The 21,850-nt window shown below is 47.9% G+C and overlaps 1 protein-coding gene across 4 annotated transcripts in view; it reads right to left on the reverse strand.

Annotated features, from left to right (window-relative positions):
* Window positions 1–21,850, reverse strand: part of abcc3 (ATP-binding cassette, sub-family C (CFTR/MRP), member 3) — a 202,939-nt gene that overhangs the window by 1,316 nt on the left and 179,773 nt on the right. For 2 of the 4 annotated variants that reach the window (XM_063030694.1, XM_063030693.1), the window contains 7 exons: window positions 11,479–11,678; window positions 10,471–10,597; window positions 9,923–10,024; window positions 4,337–4,483; window positions 3,211–3,369; window positions 2,643–2,809; window positions 313–507 (listed from right to left, as the gene is read on the reverse strand). In XM_063030694.1, coding sequence (XP_062886764.1) covers window positions 313–507; window positions 2,643–2,809; window positions 3,211–3,369; window positions 4,337–4,483; window positions 9,923–10,024; window positions 10,471–10,597; window positions 11,479–11,678 — 1,097 coding nt within the window. Of the gene's footprint in view, window positions 1–312; window positions 508–2,642; window positions 2,810–3,210; window positions 3,370–4,336; window positions 4,484–9,922; window positions 10,025–10,470; window positions 10,598–11,478; window positions 11,679–17,586; window positions 17,901–21,850 lie in introns of those variants that run through there. The other 2 variants (XM_063030695.1, XR_010015794.1) reach the window with 2 other exon arrangements.

Here is a 21,850-nt window from a genome sequence, read left to right on the forward strand (position 1 = left end):
GCTTCCTCTTGAGGCCAATGCACAAAAAGCTGCCAGGTCAGGCAGCATCTATGGAGAGAAATAGATGTTTCAGCCTGAGGGATTGAAAACTGCTTGTAACAGGGTTTCCACTGAAGGGACCTGTGCTGTAGAAGCTCCTCTACATTGGCAGCATTTAGCTTTCTCTGAAACCATTTTTTAATGCCCTCCTTCCCTTATATTTGAAAGTGACTTTAAAACAAGGTGCTAGCCCCCAAGAGGGGCAGAGGATCTCTGCTTGTCTGACAGTACTCCAGTACTGCCTGTATGTCAGTTGTGAGGGGAGCTCTGTACCTGTTGTAATCCATGATTGTGTTGAGGCGATGTGCAATGGTGAGGACAGTGCAGTTCTCAAACTGAGTCCTGATGGTGGACTGAATCAGGTCGTCAGTCTCCAGGTCGACAGCAGCGGTGGCTTCATCAAGAATCAAAATCCGTGTCTTCCTCAGGAGAGCTCTGGCAAGACACACCAGCTGTCTTTGGCCCACACTGCAACAGGGGAAAGGTTTAAAGGTGAACAATACACTGGCTTCCATCCTGTTCCCTCCACTGAAAGCACATACCACCAGGGTCAAGGACAGCTTCTATCCCAGACTACTGCATGGTTCCCTGGCATAACAGGGTAGACTCCTCACAATCTGTATTATGAACTTGCAGTTTATTGTTTGCTTGCACATTCTCTGTAACTGGAACACTCTTCAGCTTTGTTTTCCCTGTTGTAATGAGATGATCTGTGATATGGATGTAAAGCAAAGTTTTTCCACATGGGACAAAATAAACTAATTTACTCACAAGCAGTTTACAAAACTAACTCCCTCACAGGTTGAACCACACACAGCTACAGCTTTGAATCTGCCTAAGGTAGCTTACACAGTGTACATTCACAAACAACTTATTTTGAAAACTCTACCCCAATGAGGAGTTATGAAACTCACTGGCTACAGATGAATTGGGACACCATGTCTCCCTCATTTCAGCTCATGAATATTCTGTGACCCACATTCTACAGAGAGGGAAACATTTGTTTGAAATGGGTGACTCTACCCTCCCCTTCCATTTCTAATTAATCCTACAACAGGAAATAGGACTTGAGGAATTGTCTGTTTTTAGTCTTCCCTTCTCACATCGCAGTCTTACAAAAACCTGCCATCTTCAGGCATCAGCCGGGGAAATCACTGTCAATGCATAGCTATCCCTGACGGAGACCAGCAGTGTACACTGCAGCCCAGTCCAGTCTCACCTTTCCCTTACAGAAACAAGACCTTCCTACTTTATTCAGTCTCCCCCCAGATTAACAGTAATGCTGGTAGCTTGCCTAAGTACACACTGTAGGTGGTGATTTTGTGAATCGTGCACTGGATAACCAAATCTTTCGCAGCTCCATTTCTCACCGGGGGGGGGGGGAACGGGGGACATTAAGCAGTTGATAATCTCTCAAACTTTTGCCCCTCTAGAGGATACTGGGAGGTATAGAGCATCGGACTGGCTGCATCACTGCCTGGTCTGGGAACTGTACTTCCCCCTCAATTGGAGGACTCTACAGAGAGTGGTGCGGACAGCCCAGCACACCTGTAGATGTGAGCTTCCCACTATTCAGGACATTTACAAAGATGGGTGTGTAAAAAGGCCCCAAAGGATCACTGGGACCCGAGTCACCCCAATCACAAACTGTTCCAGCTTCTTCAACCAGCCCATCAGACTGATTAATTCACACTGATACAATTGTATTTCTATGTTATATCGACTGTCCTGTTGTACATACTATTTATTACAAATTACTATAAATTGCACATTTAGATGGAGACAACGTAAAGATTTTCACTCCTCGTGTATATGAAGGATGTAGGTAATAAAGCCAGTTCAATTCAGAAATTGCCTTTGGCCCATCCCAATCAAGTCCTGTGTGCCAGCGTTTGGTCCGTATCTGACAAAACTTTTCTCATTCATGTATCTGTCCAACTGTCTTTTAAAGGTTAGTGTACCTGTCTTGGTCACTTCCTCTGCTGCTGCTTCCTTTGTGTAAAGGGAAAAAAAGTTGCCCTTTAGTTCACAGTCCTGACGAAAGGATTGAGTTCATTCAAAAAATCCACACCTCGTGATATTATTCATCTCGAAGACTCTTGCGCTCCGAGAAATAAAATCCTAACTGGTCCAAACTGTCCTTTTGACATAGGAACATAGCCACTCGTCATAATGGCTGACCTCTCCACTACCAGACCCAGACCCAGCACCAGGGTTGGATCTTTCATGACTTAATAACCATCAGATCATGTGTTGCAGGATTTTCTGGGATAATGCTCATAACTGGCCTGATTTTCTGTAATTTAAATTCTTGTGACAGAGTAAGCACCTTGAACTGCTGACACTTCTCACCCTGAGCCACTTTCGGCTGCAGGCCCACCCCCACCCGGCCAGTTCTATGACGGTCTTGCTGACCTTGTATGACCTCGCTACCCAGGCTGGGCTCCTCAACGCCTCCTCCACTCTGGTGAAAGCCTTTAGGAACAGGGGCTGTGTGTACGTACGTACGTACAGGAGAGAGCAGGTACACAGCACTGAGAACTGGGCTGGACCGATGCACCCCACCTGCCCCACAGCTCCTTGATCGCTGCTGGCAAAGTTACCTCAGGTTCTCGCCTCCTTCGGAACACTCGTGTTCCAGTCCAGCCGGCAGGTTATGGACATACTGCTTCAGGTGAGACAGCTCCAACACACTCCATACCTCCTCGTCAGAGTACTGATCAAATGGATCGAGGTTCATCTTCAGGCTGCCAGAGAACAGCACGGGGTCCTTGTACAAAGTATTGGACAGCCTGTTAGTTACCTAGCAGACAGCCCCCAAGCAAAGGGAGGTGCATCCCCACAGTGCAAGCTGGATTTATAGTGTACATGGAAACATACAGTGAAAAGTGTTTGCATTAACAACCGACATGCCCAAGGATCTGCAGTGGGCACATATTCTAGCAGCAACATAGCACGCCCACAATGTTCAGCAGCAATGCCAGCAAAGCAAAGCAAAACAAAACGAGACCCACCTGCCCACTCAAGGCAATCCTCCAACCCCCTGTTCTGCAGGCAGGGGGAGGGGCTCACAAAGGACCCCAGGGTGCTGCCCGGGAAACTAATTAGCCATTCTTGCTGTGTAGAGTGATGGGGTTGGAGATTAAATAATAATGACAGTGTGGTGCTTACCTGGGGAATGATGGTAAGCCTTGATCTAAGGTCATGCAGCCCAATGTCGGCGATCTTTATCCCGTCGATGCAGATCTCCCCTTCTGCTGCCTCGATGATTCGGAAGAGGCAAAGAGTCATCGAGGACTTGCCGGCACCTGTTCGCCCAACGATGCCAACCTGCAGAGCACACCTAGGTGTCAGTTCGATCTAGGACAGGCATGACAAGCACAGCATAGCCCAGCCACTCAGCATACTTGAGAAAGGTGACGTGACCCAGCCTGATTAACATGATGCAGTCTGCTCTGGTCCCAGAGCCACATACGAATCTCTGCTGAATACCCAGAGTATTGTGTTTGGTTTTGGTCATCTCATTATAGGAAGGCGGTAGAAGCTTTGAAGAGGGCACAGAGGAGATTTACCATGAGGATAGGTTGAGTAACTTTGGAGTGAAGGAAATTAAAAAGTGATATGAGGGAAAAATTAAGTGGCCAGCCAGAGACTTTGTCCCAGGGTGGAAAGGCTAATGTGATGGGCCATAATTTCAAGGTCAGACACACACACACACACACACACACAATAGGCACATGATAGATTACGTGGGAGGGAAGGTTTAAATTGATCTTGGAGTAGGCAGAACATGGTGGGTTGAAGGGCCTGTTCTCAGATCATTTGTCCCATCATTATGTTATTACTGCTTTGCGCTGTGTGATTTCCCGTTTCCCCTTCAAGTAGTTATCCAATTCCACTCTGAAAGCTCTTGTCATATTTGGATTCCAATGTCCTTTGAAACCAGAAGTTCCAGACCTTCATCAGAGCACCAGCCAACATCCTGGACTCGAATCTTGTTACATAGCAGGACAATGCTGACAGCAGTTATCTCACAGCAAGCATGTGTGAGGAGGGATAACCTGATCAAAAGCACCTTCCATTAGTGGGAACACACCAGGCCTGGGCTAAGGTAACAGAACTGTTGATAAATCTGGTCAAGAAGATGAAGCCGGAGGGTGTGGAAATGTAGGACTCTGACAGTGGGGTGAAGAGCAGACAAGGGAACCGGGAGAAACGGGCAAAAGGGTGGGGACAGACTGAAAACCCACAGCATTTAGTGCATGGAACTGTGCCAGACTGGGGCACCTCCACAAACCTTTTCTCCGCCACTGATGCTCAGGTTCAGATTCTTCAGCACCAGGTCCAGGCCCTCTCTGTATCGGACACAGTATCCCTTGAATTCCACCTTCCCCATCTCTGGCCATGATTTGTCCGGGCGATTGGCCTCAATCTCCCAGGGTGCCTGCAATGAAGCAACAGGAAAGGCTCAGGGTAACAGCGGCCTCTGATGGTGACTCCCCATCAGTGCATGGCCACCCACCAGCACAATTTGAAGTCAGGGCCAAGGGGTCTGCTCCAAACGCCAACAACAGTTATGGAGGCACCGGTGCACAAGATCAGAGGAAGCTGAGGCTTGAAAACTGAGCCAGCTTCATCATGGATACCAACCTCCTCACCATTGAGGACACTTTAAAAAGGCAGCATCTGTTATTAAGGATCCTTGCCACCCTGTTCTCATCAGTTCCATCAGAGAGGAGGTGCAGGACCTGTTGACTCAACATTTTAGGAAGAGCTTCTTCCCCTATGCAATCAGACTGCTGAACAAACGGTCCATGAAAACAACCTTAATATTTTGGTCTCTCTGCACTATTTATTTTTAAATATATATATGCTTACTGCAATTTTTATGTATTACACTGTAGAGTCAGAGAAGTCCACCACAGAAGCAGGCCCTTCAGTTCCATCTATGCCATGCCAAAACCATTTTAAACTCCCATCAACCGCACCAGGACCGTATCCCTACCATCCATGTATCTGTCCAAACTTCTCTTAAACTTTGAAAGCAACCTTGCATGCACCACTTGTGCTGGCAGCTCATTCCACACTCCCACGAATAGGTTCCTGTACGTAGGTGACTAAAACTGCATACACAATACTCCAAACCAGGCCTCACCAACATCTTATACAACTTCAACATAACATCCCATCTCCTGTACTCGATACATGGAGAGTGACGTAGTTAATTCAGAAACAAAGGTTCTGAACTTAAAGAGGGGTAACTTTGAAGGTATGAGACATGAATTAGCTAAGATAGACTGGCAAATGACACTTCAAGGATTGACGGTGGATATGCAATGGCAGGCATTTAAAGGTTGCATGGATGAACTACAACAATTGTTCATCCCAGTTTGGCAAAAGAATAAATCAAGGAAGGTAGTGCACCCGTGGCTGACAAGAGAAATTAGGGATAGTATCAATTCCAAAGAAGTAGCATACAAATTAGCCAGAGAAAGTGGCTCACCTGAGGACTGGGAGAAATTCAGAGTTCAGCAGAGGAGGACAAAGGGCTTAATTAGGAAGGGGAAAAAAGATTATGAGAGAAAACTGGCAGAGAACATAAAAACGGACTGTAAAAGCTTTTATAGATATGTAAAAAGGAAAAGACTGATAAAGACAAATGTAGGTCCCCTGCAAACAGAAACAGGTGAATTGATTATGGGGAGCAAGGACATGGCAGACCAATTGAATAATTACTTTGGTTCTGTCTTCACTAAGGAGGACATAAATAATCTTCCAGAAATAGTAAGGGACAGAGGGTCCAGTGAGATGGAGGAACTGAGCGAAATACATGTTAGTAGGGAAGTGGTGTTAGGTAAATTGAAGGGATTGAAGGCAGATAAATCCCCAGGGCCAGATGGTCTGCATCCCAGAGTGCTTAAGGAAGTGGCCCAAGAAATAGTGGATGCATTAGTGATAATTTTTCAAAACTCGTTAGATTCTGGACTAGTTCCTGAGGATTGGAGGGTGGCTAATGTAACCCCACTTTTTAAAAAAGGAGGGAGAGAGAAACCGGGGAATTATAGGCCGGTTAGCCTAACGTCGGTGGTGGGGAAACTGCTGGAGTCAGTTATCAAGGATGTGATAACAGCACATTTGGAAAGCGGTGAAATGATCGGACAAAGTCAGCATGGATTTGTGAAAGGAAAATCATGTCTGACGAATCTCATAGAATTTTTTGAGGATGTAACTAGTAGGGTGGATAGGGGAGAACCAGTGGATGTGGTATATTTGGATTTTCAAAAGGCTTTTGACAAGGTCCCACATAGGAGATTAGTGTGCAAACTTAAAGCACACGGTATTGGGGGTAAGGTATTGGTGTGGGTGGAGAATTGGTTAGCAGACAGGAAGCAAAGAGTGGGAATAAACGGGACCTTTTCAGAATGGCAGGCGGTGACTAGTGGGGTACCGCAAGGCTCAGTGCTGGGACCCCAGTTGTTTACAATATATATTAATGACTTGGATGAGGGAATTAAATGCAGCATCTCCAAGTTTGCGGATGACACGAAGCTGGGTGGCAGTGTTAGCAGTGAGGAGGATGCTAAGAGGATGCAGGGTGACTTGGATAGGTTGGGTGAGTGGGCAAACTCATGGCAGATGCAATTTAATGTGGATAAATGTGAAGTTATCCACTTTGGTGGCAAAAATAGGAAAACAGATTATTATCTAAATGGTGGCCGATTAGGAAAAGGGGAGGTGCAACGAGACCTGGGTGTCATTATACACCAGTCATTGAAAGTGGGCATGCAGGTACAGCAGGCGGTGAAAAAGGCGAACGGTATGCTGGCATTTATAGCGAGAGGATTCGAGTACAGGAGCAGGGAGGTACTACTGCAGTTGTACAAGGCCTTGGTGAGACCACACCTGGAGTATTGTGTGCAGTTTTGGTCCCCTAATCTGAGGAAAGACATCTTTGCCATAGAGGGAGTACAAAGAAGGTTCACCAGATTGATTCCTGGGATGGCAGGTCTTTCATATGAAGAAAGACTGGATGAACTGGGCTTGTACTCGTTGGAATTTAGAAGATTGAGGGGGGATCTGATTGAAACGTATAAGATCCTAAAGGGATTGGACAGGCTAGATGCAGGAAGATTGTTCCCGATGTTGGGGAGGTCTAGAACGAGGGGTCACAGTTTGAGGATAGAGGGGAAGCCTTTTAGGACCGAGGTTAGGAAAAACTTCTTCACACAGAGAGTGGTGAATCTGTGGAATTCTCTGCCACAGCAAACTGTTGAGGCCAGTTCATTAGCTATGTTTAAAAGGAAGTTAGATATGGCCCTTGTGGCTACAGGGGTCAGGGGGTATGGAGGGAAGGCTGGGTTCTGAGTTGGATGATCAGCCATGATCATAATAAATGGCGGTGCAGGCTCGAAGGGCCGAATGGCCTACTCCTGCACCTATTTTCTATGTTTCTATGTTTCTATGATACATTGATTTATGAAGGCCAGTGTGCAAAAGATTTCTTTACAACCCTATCTACCTGTGATGTAATTTTCAATTACAGACTGACCTGTATTCCCAGATCCCTTTGTTCTGCCACACACCTCAGTGACCCCTACCAAGGTGTAAAATATCGCACTTGTCTGCATTAAGTCTCATCTGCCGTTTTGTTAGTTGATGCAGATCTCTCTGCAAGCCATGAGATCACTGTCCACTACGCCCCTGATCTTGGTGTCATCTACAAGTTTGCTGATCCAGTTAACCACATTATCATCCAGATCATTGATACAGATGACATAACAAAGGACCCAGAACCGATCCCTGCGGCACACTAGTCACAGGCCTCCAGTTAGATAGGCAACCATCTACTGACACTGGCTTCTCCCACAAAGCCAATGCTTCATCCAATTTACTACCTCATCCTGAATACCAAGTGACTGAACATTTTTGACCAACCTCCCATGCGGGGCCTTGTCAAATGCCTTACTAAAGTCCATGTAGACAACATCCACTGCCTTGCCTTCAACCATTTTCCTGGTAACTTCCTTGAAAAACTTGTAAGATTAGTTAGACATGACATGAACTAGTTAGACATTAGTTAGACATGCACAAAGTCATGCTGACTATCCTTAAGCAGTCTATACCTATCCAAATACTTATATATCCAGTCTCTTAGAATGCCTTCTAATAACTTCTAATAACTAGCTGATGTCAGACTCACCTATAATTTCCTAGTTTATACTTAGAGCCTTTTTTAAACAGCAGATCAATATTGGCTATCCACCAATCCTCTGGTACCTCTCATGTCACTAAGGATGATTTAAATATTTTCGCTAGGGCTCTAGGAATTTCTGCACTTGCTTCCTGTAGGGTTTGAGGGAACACCTTGTCAGGCCCTGGGGATTTATCCATCCTGATTTGCCTCCTCTAATCTGTACAAGATCCATGAAGTTAACATTGTATTGCCTCACTTCTATAGACTCTGTATCCATCTCCTGAGTAAATACAGATGCAAAAAAAATTTAAGATCTCCCCCGTCTGTCCTGGCTCCACACATGGACTACCATTCCATTCTTCCAGAGGACAACTTGTGTCCCTTGCAATCCTTTTGCTCTTCACTTATCTATAGAATGCCTTGGGATTCTCCTTCACCTTGTCTGTTAGAGCAACATCATGCCTTTTTTTCAGTCCTCCTGATTTCTTTAGTGTTTTCTTGCATTGCTTATACTCCATGAGCACCTCACTTGTTCCTACCTGCCTATACCTTCTATGCACTTTTTTCCCCTTAACCAGGGCCTCAATAGCTCCTGAAAACCAACGTTCCCTACACCTGTTATCTTCACCTTTTACTCTGACAGGCACATACAAGCTTTGAACTCTCAAAATTTCACTTTTAAAGGCCTCTCACTTACAAAGTACATCTTTGCCAAAAAACAGCCTGCCCCAATCCACACTTGGCAGATAATTTCTGATAACATCAAAGTTGGCCTTACTCCAATTTGGAATCTCAACCTGCGGGCCAGGTCTACATTTTTGCATATTTACTTTGAACCTAATGGCATTGTGGTCACTAAATGCAAAGTGTTCCCCTACACAAACTTCCGTCACCTGCTCTGTCTCATTCCTAACAGCAGATCCAGTATCTCACTCTCTCTTGTTGGGACTTTACATATTGATGAAGGAAACTTTCCTGAGCACATTTGATAAACTCTGTCCCATCTAGTCCTTTTACAGTACTGGATTCCCGGTCAATATGTGGAAAGTTAAAATCACCTACTATAACAACCTTATGTTTCTTACAACAGTCTGATCTCTCTACAGATTTGTTCCTCTAAGTCCCCAGGACTGTTGGGTGCTCTGTAATAGAACCCCATTAACATGGTCATACCTTTCTTATTTCTCAGTTCCACCCATAACGCCTCATTAGAGGAGTTCTCCAGCGTTTGCCTGAGCACTGCCGTGACATTTTCCCTTACTATCAACGCCACTCCTTTAACCCCTCCCACACTGTAACATCTAAAACAATGGATCCCCGGAATATTGAACCGCCAGTCCTGCCTCTCCTGCAAACAAGTCTCACTTAAAGGTGTTACTATCCCGGAGTCCCACCAGCATCTCGGGGTCACCAGTGGTCACAGAAGCCCAACTGGTCTGGTTATATTAATGCACTGACTGCGAGAGATCAGTGCTGGGTACCGGGCAGGGAGTGCCACACCAAGGCCTCTGCACCATTTGCAGGGCATATGGGGAGATCTGCCAGGAAGTAGACAGGCAGAACAATTCTCTGCTGTGGGGGTAGGAGCCAGAACCGGGGTCTCTGCATTCACACTGATCTTACAGTAGGTTAAAGGGCTGGCACATGATGGGCTGAAGGGTCTGTACTATGATCCTGGTGTCACTTTACCTCTGTGGCAGTTTCCGAATACTCCTTTACCCTCTCCACCGCCACGATGTTGGACTCCAAATCTGAGGTCATTCTGACCATCCAGTTCAAGGACATGGTCACCTGTGATCAGACAGAATTCTTGCAAGTGTGATGTGGAATATCTCAAGGTCCTCATACAGATTCACTCCCACCACCCACAACCCTGCAGAGCTCACCCATTGCTGAGGGGAGGGGCTACTGCCATGTTTGTGTCTCAGATTAGTTTTGACACAGTTCTTGTGTCACAGTCACATTGGTTGGAGGCCCAGAGGTGGCCTGTCCTGGGTCGGAAAGGGGTTGTTCTGCTGAACACTGTGACACCCACGGGCTGTGCCCAGCTCATCCTTGGGTTTTATTGGTTGTTAACACAAACAACAAATTTCACCGTATTTCTCGATGTATACGTGGTAAATGAACCTGAGTCTGTATCTGCACGATGGCTAGTTCTGACAGAAAGACATTGGCTTGCAGCCTTGGGATATCCCAGAGCGGGAGCTGGGGATGGAGGCATGTGAATGAGGTCTTACCTGCAGAGCATAGGACACTGAGAGACCCACAACGCCGGGACTGAGGAAGTTTCGGCCAATCACAGCAAACAGTGCAGCAAAGAGGACAACACAATTCCCGATAAACTCGATCCGGACCCCCAGCCACCTGAGGTGGGGTTAGAAATAGAGTGAAGAGTGGGTACTTCCCCAACAGCTTCCCATCACCACCACACCCCCCACCCATCTCAGGGAAGGTCGGGTGGGCAATGCCGAAACCAGGCTATAGGAAGGTGGGTAAAGGCAAGGTGACGGTGCGAGAAGATGACCCAGCAGAAGTAGAGTGGTGGGGTGATTTGTCCGTCCTCCTCTGTGTCTGGCCATCTGTCTGCGTGTGTCTTGGTGCTGGTCTGGGGAAGAGGTTCTGTGCAGAGGGTACAGGGTGTTGGGGACGAGGCTAAAGAACAGGTAGTACTGTAATCGCTAGATGCTCCCAGTACCATGTGCTAGTCAGGGCAGCAGTCCGATGATAGTACAGATGAAGGAGTGGAGGCATTTCTGTCCCAGAGGGAGGTGAATCTGTAGAATTCATTATCACAAATGACTGTAGAGGCCAAGTCATTGACTATATTTAAAGCAGAGGTTGACAGGTTCTTGATTAGTCAGGCATCAAAGATTACAGAGAGAAGGCAGGAGAATGGGTCTGAGGGGTGAAATAAATCAGCCATGGTGGAATGATGGAGAGGTTCGATGGGCCCAATGGCCTCATTCTGCTCCTGTGTCTGATGGTCTTGTTTTCTGCAGTGACTCAGAAAAAGGGCAATGTGGAGAGGAGGTGAAACTCGGTGGAGGCTGGATTCTGACAGATCCATGGGAAGGTGAGAAGAACAGGACGTAATGCAGAAGAAGATTCAGCAGAAAGTTGACAAGCAGGACGATCTGTGTGTGATTGATACAGATATATAAAATACACACACACATATTTATTTATTTATCTATCTATCTAGCCAACTATCTATCTGTCTACCTATTTCGGTGTCAGTGACTCACCTGTTAGCCACAATGCCCGGGTAGTAACTCTTCTGGTTGGCATCCACTTTAATGTCATTAAGGAGAGTAAAGCTCCTCTCTCGGCCGTAAGCTCGGATCACGCTGGAGCCAGTGATTGTCTCCGAGAAGTGGGAGTAGATGGGTGAGCGGCTGACGGACTCCAGGCGTTTCAGCTGCCGCGAGGTGGCCACATAGAAACGCTGCCAGGGGAGAGGAGCAGTGGTTGGAGATGGGGCAACATACATCACCTCGGTCCTTGGCCCAGTCAGGACAGGCTGCTGTCCAGTACTCTAGGCCGGGGGGTGGTGGTGTGGGTAGCAAGGGGCATGTTAGCAGATGGCGGCACCCTCAGAAACATTAACCACACAGTCTGGGCTGCCACACAGTGGGGCAGATGCAGTAACCAGTGTTCCCTCCCCATGGGGCACAGACCCTGGGAACTTCGGGGCCAACAAACACACACACACACACACACACACACAGAGGCCACCTGCCCCCTCCTACTTGCTACCATCAGGAAGAGAAAAGTTCATCTCCTTCCTCAGCAGCCCCTCCCTGCACTAACCAAATACACAGAGTGACGGAGCCTTTGGCTACTCTGCCAATCCACTCCAGTCTGGGTGAGGATTTCTATCTAATATCTGTTCCTTACACAGATTCTGCCCCGTAGTTCTAGAGACCCATCTTTCGAATCCATGTGTAAGTGTCCTTCACATTTCCAATGAGATCACTTTTTCTTTTAAACTGTCGAGATTTAAGTGCCCCAATTGTTGAACTCTATCTTGGTACAACTCCCTTCTCTCGGGAATCCATGTGTGAGACTTGGCCACACTCCCCCAATGCCACACCTGAATTTGGATTCCATCCCTTTGCAAGCCGTGGGTCCTGTGGTTTGATTCACTAAGTAAATACTGGTTGTAAATTTCAGGACCGTGTGTTCAAATTAGCTAATCATCCTCAGAACTCCTGAACTTACTTCATTATCAATGGTAGCAAGGCCAGACCAGTGCAGAGAGTTACAGGAGAGGTCCCTTCTGTAACTCCTGATGAAGGGTCTTGGCCTGAAATGTCAACTGTTTATTCATTTCCATAAATGCTACCTGACCTGCTGACTTTCTCCAGCACTTTGTGTGTGCTACCCTCTATAACTCGAGCAGGACATCTTGCCTCTTGCAATAAAGGCCCACATATTGTTCCCTTGCGAAGACTGGACTGGAGGCCGAGAGTTGGCTGTCCTGGGGTTGGGGGCCTGACTGTGTGGGTGCAATGGGAAAAGGGGCTTGTTTTATAGTGTTCCTTTGGTATTGCTGCTTGTGTTCTGCTGAACGTTGTGGGCATGGTATATTGGTATTGGTATATGTGCCAATACTTGCAGGCTGCCCCCAGCACATCCTTGGTTGTGCTGGTTGTTGCATTTCACTGTACCTGTGATAAATAAATCTGAATCTAATCATTTCCCAGACCCAACTGTTGTAATTTCTTGTACACAATCGTTGGAACACTGGGGCTCTTTGACACATGCACTCACGCAGTCAGCACGACAGGAAACACTACAACACCATCAGTAATCTTTGCCATCTGGTCTGGAGCTGAAGGATCAGCTCTTGCTGACACACTGACAGCTCAGAGTTGGCTTTAATACCAAACTCCCTCAGGCACCGCTCTCCAGACGATTCACCGTCAGGAATTACTTGTCTGTTCAATCTGAAGTCTAATTCCGCCCAATGAAGCAGGCCGCGTTCTGTGGAGGTGTGCAGCTCTACCTCAGCCTTCCCCAGTGCTGTCCACAACATCTTTCAAACTCAGACAACTTGTACCTTCAGTGTGTCTGAGACAGATGTGGTGTTAGAACAAGTGATCAAAACAACAGTCAGAGGGTTCTGAAGGAGGGGTGGGGAGCAGATAGGATGAGGAAGAAGGTTTCATACATGTAACCAGAGCTCTGGGCCCAGGCCGCTGAGGGAAAGGCTGACAGCCATGGAGCATTTGAATCTGGAGACTTTAGGCCAAAACCGGAAGAGTGGAGAGATGAAAGAGTTGAGTTACCAGGAGTGAGTGTAGAGGCTGTAGAAATGCTGAACCAGGGTCCCACGTTGCTCAGAGAATAAGGACTGACGGTGAACCTGTGGGCAGACTCAAGGATTTGGGGCCATTTCCAGCCCTGGGGGAAGGAGTCAGTGAGCGGCCATCAAGATTCCGCAGGGAGGCAGTACAGCGTTGTGAGGCAACCTCGAATCAGAATGGCAAGTCAGGAGTCAGGTGAGAGAGCAAGGATTGATGGGGTGAGGTCAAATGTATGGGGTTGGTCCATCTTGGTCTGGAGGGCAGTGATATGGCTGAATATGTCACTGGCTCTGGAGGTGAGCAAGAGGAACTTGAGGGACTACAGAGCCACGAGGGACAAGCCAACTGAGGACTAGAGGTGGTCAGGATGGACACCCAACATCAGGGGAGAGCAGTGGCTCATCTCCCTTACACACAGCTTACCCCTACCGCACCACCAGGCATCACGCATGCACGCACACTCACTCACTCACACACAGTACCAGAATACTGGAGGGGGAGAATGTTATTCAAGAAAAGTAATAGGGATAATATGGGAATTATAAAACAGTGAGTGGTATGTAACTGGAGGGCAAACTATTGGAAAGGATTCTTAGAGACAGGATTTCCGAGCATTTGGAGAAGCACAGTCTGACTGAGAATAGTCAACATGGCTTTGAGAGGGGTAGGTCATCCCTTACAAGCCTGATTGAATTTTTTGAGTCTACAATGATGAACGTAGAGCAGTAGATGTGGTGTATCTGGATTTTAGTTTGGCGTTCGACAGGATTCCCCATGAAAGGCTCATTCAGAAAATGTGATTTTTGTAAATGATTTAGATGAGAAAGCAGAAAAATGGGTTAGTTAATTTGCAGATGTCATGAAGGTTGGTGGTGTGGGGGACAGGACATTGACAGGATGCAGAGCTGGGCTGAAAAGTGGCAGATGGAATTCAATCCAGAGAGGTGTGATGTGATTCACTTTGAAGGGCTGAACTTGAAGGCAGAGTACAGGGTTAATGGCAGGGTTCCTAACAGTGTGGACAAACAAAGGGATCCCCAGCTCCCTCAAAGTTGCCACATATGTTGATAGGGTGGTTAAGAAGGCAAATCCATGTTGGTCTTCATTAGTCAAGGGATTGAGTTCAAGGGCAAGAAGGTTATGTTGCAGCTCTATAAAACCCTGGTTACACTACACTTGGAGTGTTGTGTTCAGTTCCGGTTGTCTTATTCTAGGAAGGATGTGGAAGCCTTGAAGAAGGTTCAGAGGAGATTTACCAGTGTGGATTACAGAGCATGTCTGATGAGGATAGGTTGATCAAGCTACGGAGGGGGCTATGTGGGAGGGAAGGGTTACAGTGATCTTAGGCGAGATTGAAAGATCAACACATGTGGACCGAGGGCCTCCACTGCATTGTTCTATATACACATCTCTCTTTCTCTTTCCCTCTCTCTCACTGTCTGGCCCTCTCCCTCTCCCCACACACATACAGTGAACCATATGACGGTGAGTGGGGGCTCTCTGTGTAGTGTGACGGTGAGTGGGGGGTCAAGAATGAGAGAGGACAGCACAGGATACGCTGAAGCAAGTGCAGGTGCAACAGCTGGGAGGCCTTGAGCATGCAGTAACCCCTGGCCTGTGTGTGATGACAAGATCGTCAGCGGAGAAAGGCACAGAGCCACGCTGCCACAAGACGGGCACCCTGGCATGAGCGAGTTGCGCTAAAGGCCCACGCACTGCCCCACTGTGCTGACCATAGGACAAAGGAGCAGAAATAGGCCATTGGCCCATTGTGTCTGCTCTGTCATTCCATCATGGCTGAACTAGTTTCCCTCTCAACCCTATTCCCCTGTCTTCTCTCTGTAACCTTTGAAACTTGACTAACCAAGAACCTATCAATCTTCACTTTAAATATACCCAATGACTTGGCCTCCATATCCATCTGTGGCAATGAATTCCACAGATTCAGCACCCTCTAGCTGAAGAAATTCCTCCTCATCTCTATTCTGGATGGTTCTCCCTCTATTCTGAGGCTGTACCTCTCTGGAAATCTGTAACCGGCGGGGGTTGGGGAGAAGAGGAGCAGCATGTAGGCATAGCATAGCAGCAGGCGAGAATACCTACTCCTGGGCACATCACCTCCTGAGGCAGGTTCTCAATGCAGAACACCAACCACACCCTGCCTTTACAAATGTCACTGTCTTGCCTGGTTCCTCCAGTCGTTAACCAGGCTGGGGCCCAGGTTGGAACTGGACAAACCCACCCACTCCAGGGAAAATCAGACACTCAACAGCCCAGTTACACCAAGACAGATCTAGGGGCTCCTTCCAATAAGGGTTGGTGTTGGGATCACTTCTTTTAACGCTGTATACAGATGACGGAATAGATGGCTCTGTTGCCAGGTTTGCAGATGATACAAAGATTGGTGGAGGGGCAGGTAGTGTAGAGGAAACAGGTTGGATGCAGAAGGATTTAGACAGATTAGGGGAATGGGCAAGGAAGTAGCAAATGAAATACAATGTTGGAAAATGCATGGTCATGCACTTTGGTAGTAGAAATAAACGTGCAGACTATTTTCTAAATGGGGAGAAAATCCAGGAATCTGAGATGCAGAGGGAGTTCGAAGTCCTTGTGCAGAACGCCCTAAAGGTTAACTTACAGGTTGAGTCAGTGGTGAGGAAGGCAAATACCATCTTAGTGTTCATTTCAAGAGGTCTAGAATACAAGAGCAGGGATGTGATGCTGAGGCTTTATAAGGCACTGGTGAGGCCTCACCTTGAGTATTGTGAACAGTTTTGGGTCCCTGATCTTAGAAAAGATGTACTGGCATTGGAGAGGGTCTAGAGGAGGTTCACAAGGAAGATTCTAGGACTTAAAGGATTATCATACGAGGAATGTTTGATGGCTCTGGATCTGTACTCACTAGAATTTAGAAGGATGAGGGGGGGATCTCATTGAAACCTTTCAAATGTCGAAAGACCTAGACAGAGTAGATGTGGAACAGATGTTTCCCATGGTGGGACAGTCTAGGACAAGAGGGCACAACCTCAGGATAGAGGGGCGCCCTTTCAAAACAGAGATGCGGAGAAATTTCTTTAACCAAAGGGTGGTGAATTTGTGGAATTTATTGTCACATGCAGCTGTTAAGGCCAGTTTGCTGGGTATCTTTAAGGCAGAGATTGATAGTTTCTTGATTGGACATGGCATCAAAGGTTATGGGGAAAAGGCCAGAAATTGGGGTTGAGGAGGAGATTTAAAAAAGATCAGCCATGATTGAATGGAGGAGCAGACCTCGATGGGCCAGAAGCCCTAATTCTGCTCCTATGTCTTATGGTCTAATACCAGGCACTGCTCACACTGAGCAGGTTACGGAGGAGTGGGAAGCTGCCTGTAGCAGCACAGCGGGGAGATGCAGGAGGGAAGAACGCCGGACAGGAGGAGGAGCAGACATGAGTGAATGAGAGGGATGGCCACGGTAGCACAACACTATTACAGCTTGGGGCACCAGAGTTCAGAGTTCAATTCCAAAGTCAGCTATAAGGAGTTTGTACATCCACCCCATGAAATGTGTAGGTTTCCTCTGGGTGACTTGGTTTCCTCCCACGGTGCAAAGATGTACCAGTTAGTGGGTGAATTGGTGATTGTAAATTGTCCTGTGATTAGGCTGGGGGTAAGTGGCCAGTTGCTCGGCGGTGCAGCTCAGAGGGCTGGAAGGTTGTATCTCTGTGTCTTCAGAAGTGCATCTTCCTTGAATTACCACAGCTGCTTTGACCCAGCCACCCACTGCCCTCATACTAGATGGGAGGTTACTGGATACACTCGCTCTCAGAAACTAATACAGAAAGGTCGGCCCTCCCTCACACAGCGACTCCCTTTCAAATAGCAGGTTGTTTAAAATGTTGAATAAATCTGGGGAAACAGTTGCAGTGGGTTCACAGTCAAAGTGTCCCTCAGCCTGAGGGTTTATCCCTTGGCTATCTGTGATGGTCCCAGTTCTGGCTAGGGGCTGCCCTCTCCTACCTGACTCTCCCCCCCACCCCCCCCAACCCCAGGTTCCCCTAGTACCTGCAGAGAGAAGTAAAGGCAGGCAACAGGAATAGACGGCAGCATGCTGAGTGGGATGAAGTGAGCCAGCACTAGCAAGGTGGACAGAACTTCAAAGAAGCAGAGCAGGAAGTCCTCCGCACAGGCCGGGATCCGGTTGTCGATGGTGTCCACGTCCTGTGAGAAGCGGTTCATAATTCGGCCGGCTGGGGTCAGCTCAAAGAACTGCATGGGACAGCGGAGGGTGTGGTTAAGCAGGTGAGCATGCAGGAGGCTAGAGGCACGGACACAGCACACTACAAATAGCAGATGTGACGTAACGTAGGACAGCGCGCCTGTGGATGAGAACAGGGTGTTACTGCCCCAAAGAACCATCAGAGGATCTGAACAATACCCAACAATACCTTGGGCTCTCCACGGACACTGACAGGGAGATGGGCATAACTTTGTTTGCCTATTTTCTTACAAAAACATGTTTAATATAAATTATACTCTTCAATACCACACCAGAGACAAAGACTGACTAACAAAAACTAAATTAAAATATTCCCATCACAAACAAGAGAAAACCTGCAGATGCTGTAAATTCAGAACAACACACGCAAAATGCTGGAGAAACTCAGAAGGTCAGACAGCATCTGTGGAAAAGAGTGATCAGTTGACGTTTCAGGCTGACAACCTTCATGAGGACCTGATGCCTCAAAGCATCGACTGTTTACTCTTTTCCACCGATGCTGCCTGACCTGCTGAGTTCCTCCAGCATTTTGTTTGGGTTGGTACTCCCTGTCAAGAAGGGCACTTATCCCCTGCAGTGCCCAATGATCCCAGAATTCCTCCTTGGTACCCACGGACACTGTTGTGCCCTCTCCACAGTAATCCAAGCACAGACAATACCTCTGGAACATCACCTGGCAGTTGGCCCAGTCAGAACCCCCCGCTGCCCACATCCAGGACCCATGGATAGCAACCCTTGCTAACCTCAGGATGGAGTCTGCTAGGACTACTGGATGACTGCATAGAAATTTGGTGGGGCCATCCCTACTTGCCCTGGGATTATGACAGGACATTACAATTGTTTTGTTGTCATCTGTGATATGTTGCAGGAGCTTTCAAGAGACAGTGGGAAGGATAAAATGTGTAAGGCTGGGGAACAAACAGCAGCTGCAGGGCAGGTTTAAGCAGCTGACTGATGCAACACTCTCCTGCCCTGAATGTTCCCCTCAATCTCTGACCTTCCCTCCAGTTTCCAAGTCACTCACGAAAACATCTTCACCCGACATTCTTGGTGCTGTCTGCATTAACAATTCTCATCACCTGTCTCGGTCAGAATAATATGATGAGACAGTGTGGAGGGAGTTTCACTCTGTGTCTGACCCTGGAGTGTGTGATGGGATGGTGTGGAGGGAGATTCACTCTGTGTCTAACCCTGAGAGTGTGTGATGGGACGGTGTGGAGGGAGCTTCATTCTGTGTCTGACCCTGGAGTGTGTGATGGGACGGTGTGGAGGGAGCTTCATTCTGTGTCTGACCCTGGGAGTGTGTGATGGGATGGTGTGGAGGGAGCTTCATTCTGTGTCTGACCCTGGGAGTGTGTGATGGGATGGTGTGGAGGGAGTATCACTCTATGTCTAACCCCGGGAGTGTGTGGAGGGAGATTCACTCTGTGTCTAACCCTGAGAGTGTGTGATGGGATGGTGTGGAGGGAGATTCACTCTGTGTCTGACCCCGGGAGTGTGTGATGGGACGGTGTGGAGGGAGATTCTCTCTATGTCTAACCCCGGGAGTGTGTGGAGGGAGATTCACTCTGTGTCTGACCCCGGGAGTGTGTGATGGGACGGTGTGGAGGGAGATTCTCTCTATGTCTAACCCCGGGAGTGTGTGGAGGGAGATTCACTCTGTGTCTAACCCTGGGAGTGTGTGATGGGATGGTGTGGAGGGAGCTTCACTCTGTGTCTGACCCCGGGAGTGTGTGATGGGACGGTGTGGAGGGAGCTTCACTCTGTCTGACCCTGGAGTGTGTGATGGGACAGTATGGAGGGAGATTCACTCTGTGTCTGACCCCGGGAGTGTGTGATGGGACGGTGTGGAGGGAGATTCTCTCTATGTCTAACCCCGGGAGTGTGTGGAGGGAGATTCACTCTGTGTCTAACCCTGGGAGTGTGTGATGGGATGGTGTGGAGGGAGCTTCACTCTGTGTCTGACCCCGGGAGTGTGTGATGGGACGGTGTGGAGGGAGCTTCACTCTGTCTGACCCTGGAGTGTGTGATGGGACAGTATGGAGGGAGCCTCACTCTGTGTCTGACTCATTCTAACAGGTTGGCTCAATATTTAAGAGCCAGAGAGACTGAATCATACAGCACAAATACAGACCATTCAGCCCACCAACTCTGCATTTATACAAATTGCACTTGTAAGTGTGTAAGTAGCAGCCATCAGGTTCTGACCCCTGCAGTAACAGGCTCCCTAAGTGGCCAGGCTCAAACCCCTGCAGTAACGGGCTCTCTGACTGGTCAGGCCGTCAGGTTCCGAACCCCTGCAGTAACGGATTCTCCAACTGGTCAGGGTGTCAGGTTCTGATCACCTGTAGTAATGGGCTCTCTAACTGGTCAGGAGCCCCATGAACTGATCCCTTACCTGTCTAAACCAAAAGGTTCAGTACAACATTGTGGGCTGAATGGCCTGTTACTGTACTGTTCTATGCTCTATGTTTGTGGGATACAATCTTCTATCACCCCTCACAGTGTGCACCACACAGCCACCACACTCTGTATAAAACCTTACCTCTAATACCCCCCTGTAATTTCCTCCAATCACCTTAAAATTATGGCCCCTCGTATTAGCCATTTCCACCCTGGGAAAATGTCTTTGTCTGTCCACTCGATCTATGCCTCTTATCATCTTGTACACCTCTATCAAGTCTCCTCTCACCCTAGCTCACTCAACTTGTCCTCATAAAACATGCTCTCTAATCCAGAAGCATGCTGGTAAATCTCCTCTGCACCCTCTCTAAAGCTTCCACATCCTTCCTATGATAGTTGACCAGAAATGAACACAATATTCCGAATCGAGAAGCCAGCTCTGATCCCAGCTCTCATCCATGTCGGGTCTTCACCGTCCCCTCTGACCCTTCCCTCTCTGAGGCAGAACGTTCTGTCCTAAGTAAGGGCCTCACCTTTGACCCCTGTGCCCACACGTCACTGAGTTCCACGACCACCAAGAAGCTGAGTTCTTCTTCTGCTGCCTCTGTCTCTGTGCCTATTTCTTTGGCAAGGACTCTCCACCCCGCAATGATAACCCTCCTCCTCTTCCTAGACACCCCAGCCTGCTGCCTGCTCTGGACTTTTTCACTGCCAACTGCCGATGGACATCAACCATCTCAACTTCATACTCCTCTCTCCAATTCCAACTTCACTCCCCAAATGCCCAGCTCTCCACTCCCTCCACACCAATCCTAACCTCACCATCAAACTCGCAGATAAGGGAGGTGCTGTAGTAATCTAGCACACTGACCTCTACCTGCTGAGGCCAAGCACCAACTCTCAGACACCTCCTCTTATTTACCCCTTGAACAGGACCCCATTGAGGAACACCAGGCCATTGTCTCCTACACCATCACCAATCTTATTGGCGCTGGGGATCTCCCATCCACTGCCACCAACCTCATCGTTCCCACACCCTGCACCTCCCATTTCTACTACCTATCCAAAATCCACAAACCCATTTGTCCAGGTAGACACATTGTTTCAGCTTGTTCCTGAGCCTCTGAACTCATATATGCACACCTCGACTCTAATTTTATCCCCCTGATCCAGTCCCTTCCCACCTACATCCATGACACCTGACACACTTTGGATCTTTTCAATGATTTCAAGTTCCCTGGCCCCCATCACCTTATTTTTACTGTGGATGTCCAATCTCTTTACACCTCCATACCCCACCAGGAAGACCTCAAAGCTCTTAGTTTCTTTCTGGACACCAGACCCAACCAGTACCTCTCCACCACCACTCTCCTCTGCCTAGTGGAACTTGTCCTTATTTTAAATAATTTCTCCTTTGGCTCCTCCCACTTCCTTCAAACAAAAGGTGTGTGTCCATTGGCACTCACACGGGTCCCAGCTATGCCTGCCTTTTTGTTGGCTACATGGAACAGTCTATGTTCCAAGCCCACACTAGTGCCCGTCCACACTTTTCCTACGCTACATCGACAACTGCATTGGTGCTGCTTCTTGCACTCATGCTGAACGCGTCAATTTCATCCACTCTGCCTCCAACTTATACCCTGCCCT

Source organism: Mobula hypostoma, chromosome 22 (genome assembly GCF_963921235.1).
Source record: "Mobula hypostoma chromosome 22, sMobHyp1.1, whole genome shotgun sequence".
NCBI lineage: Eukaryota > Metazoa > Chordata > Chondrichthyes > Myliobatiformes > Myliobatidae > Mobula > Mobula hypostoma.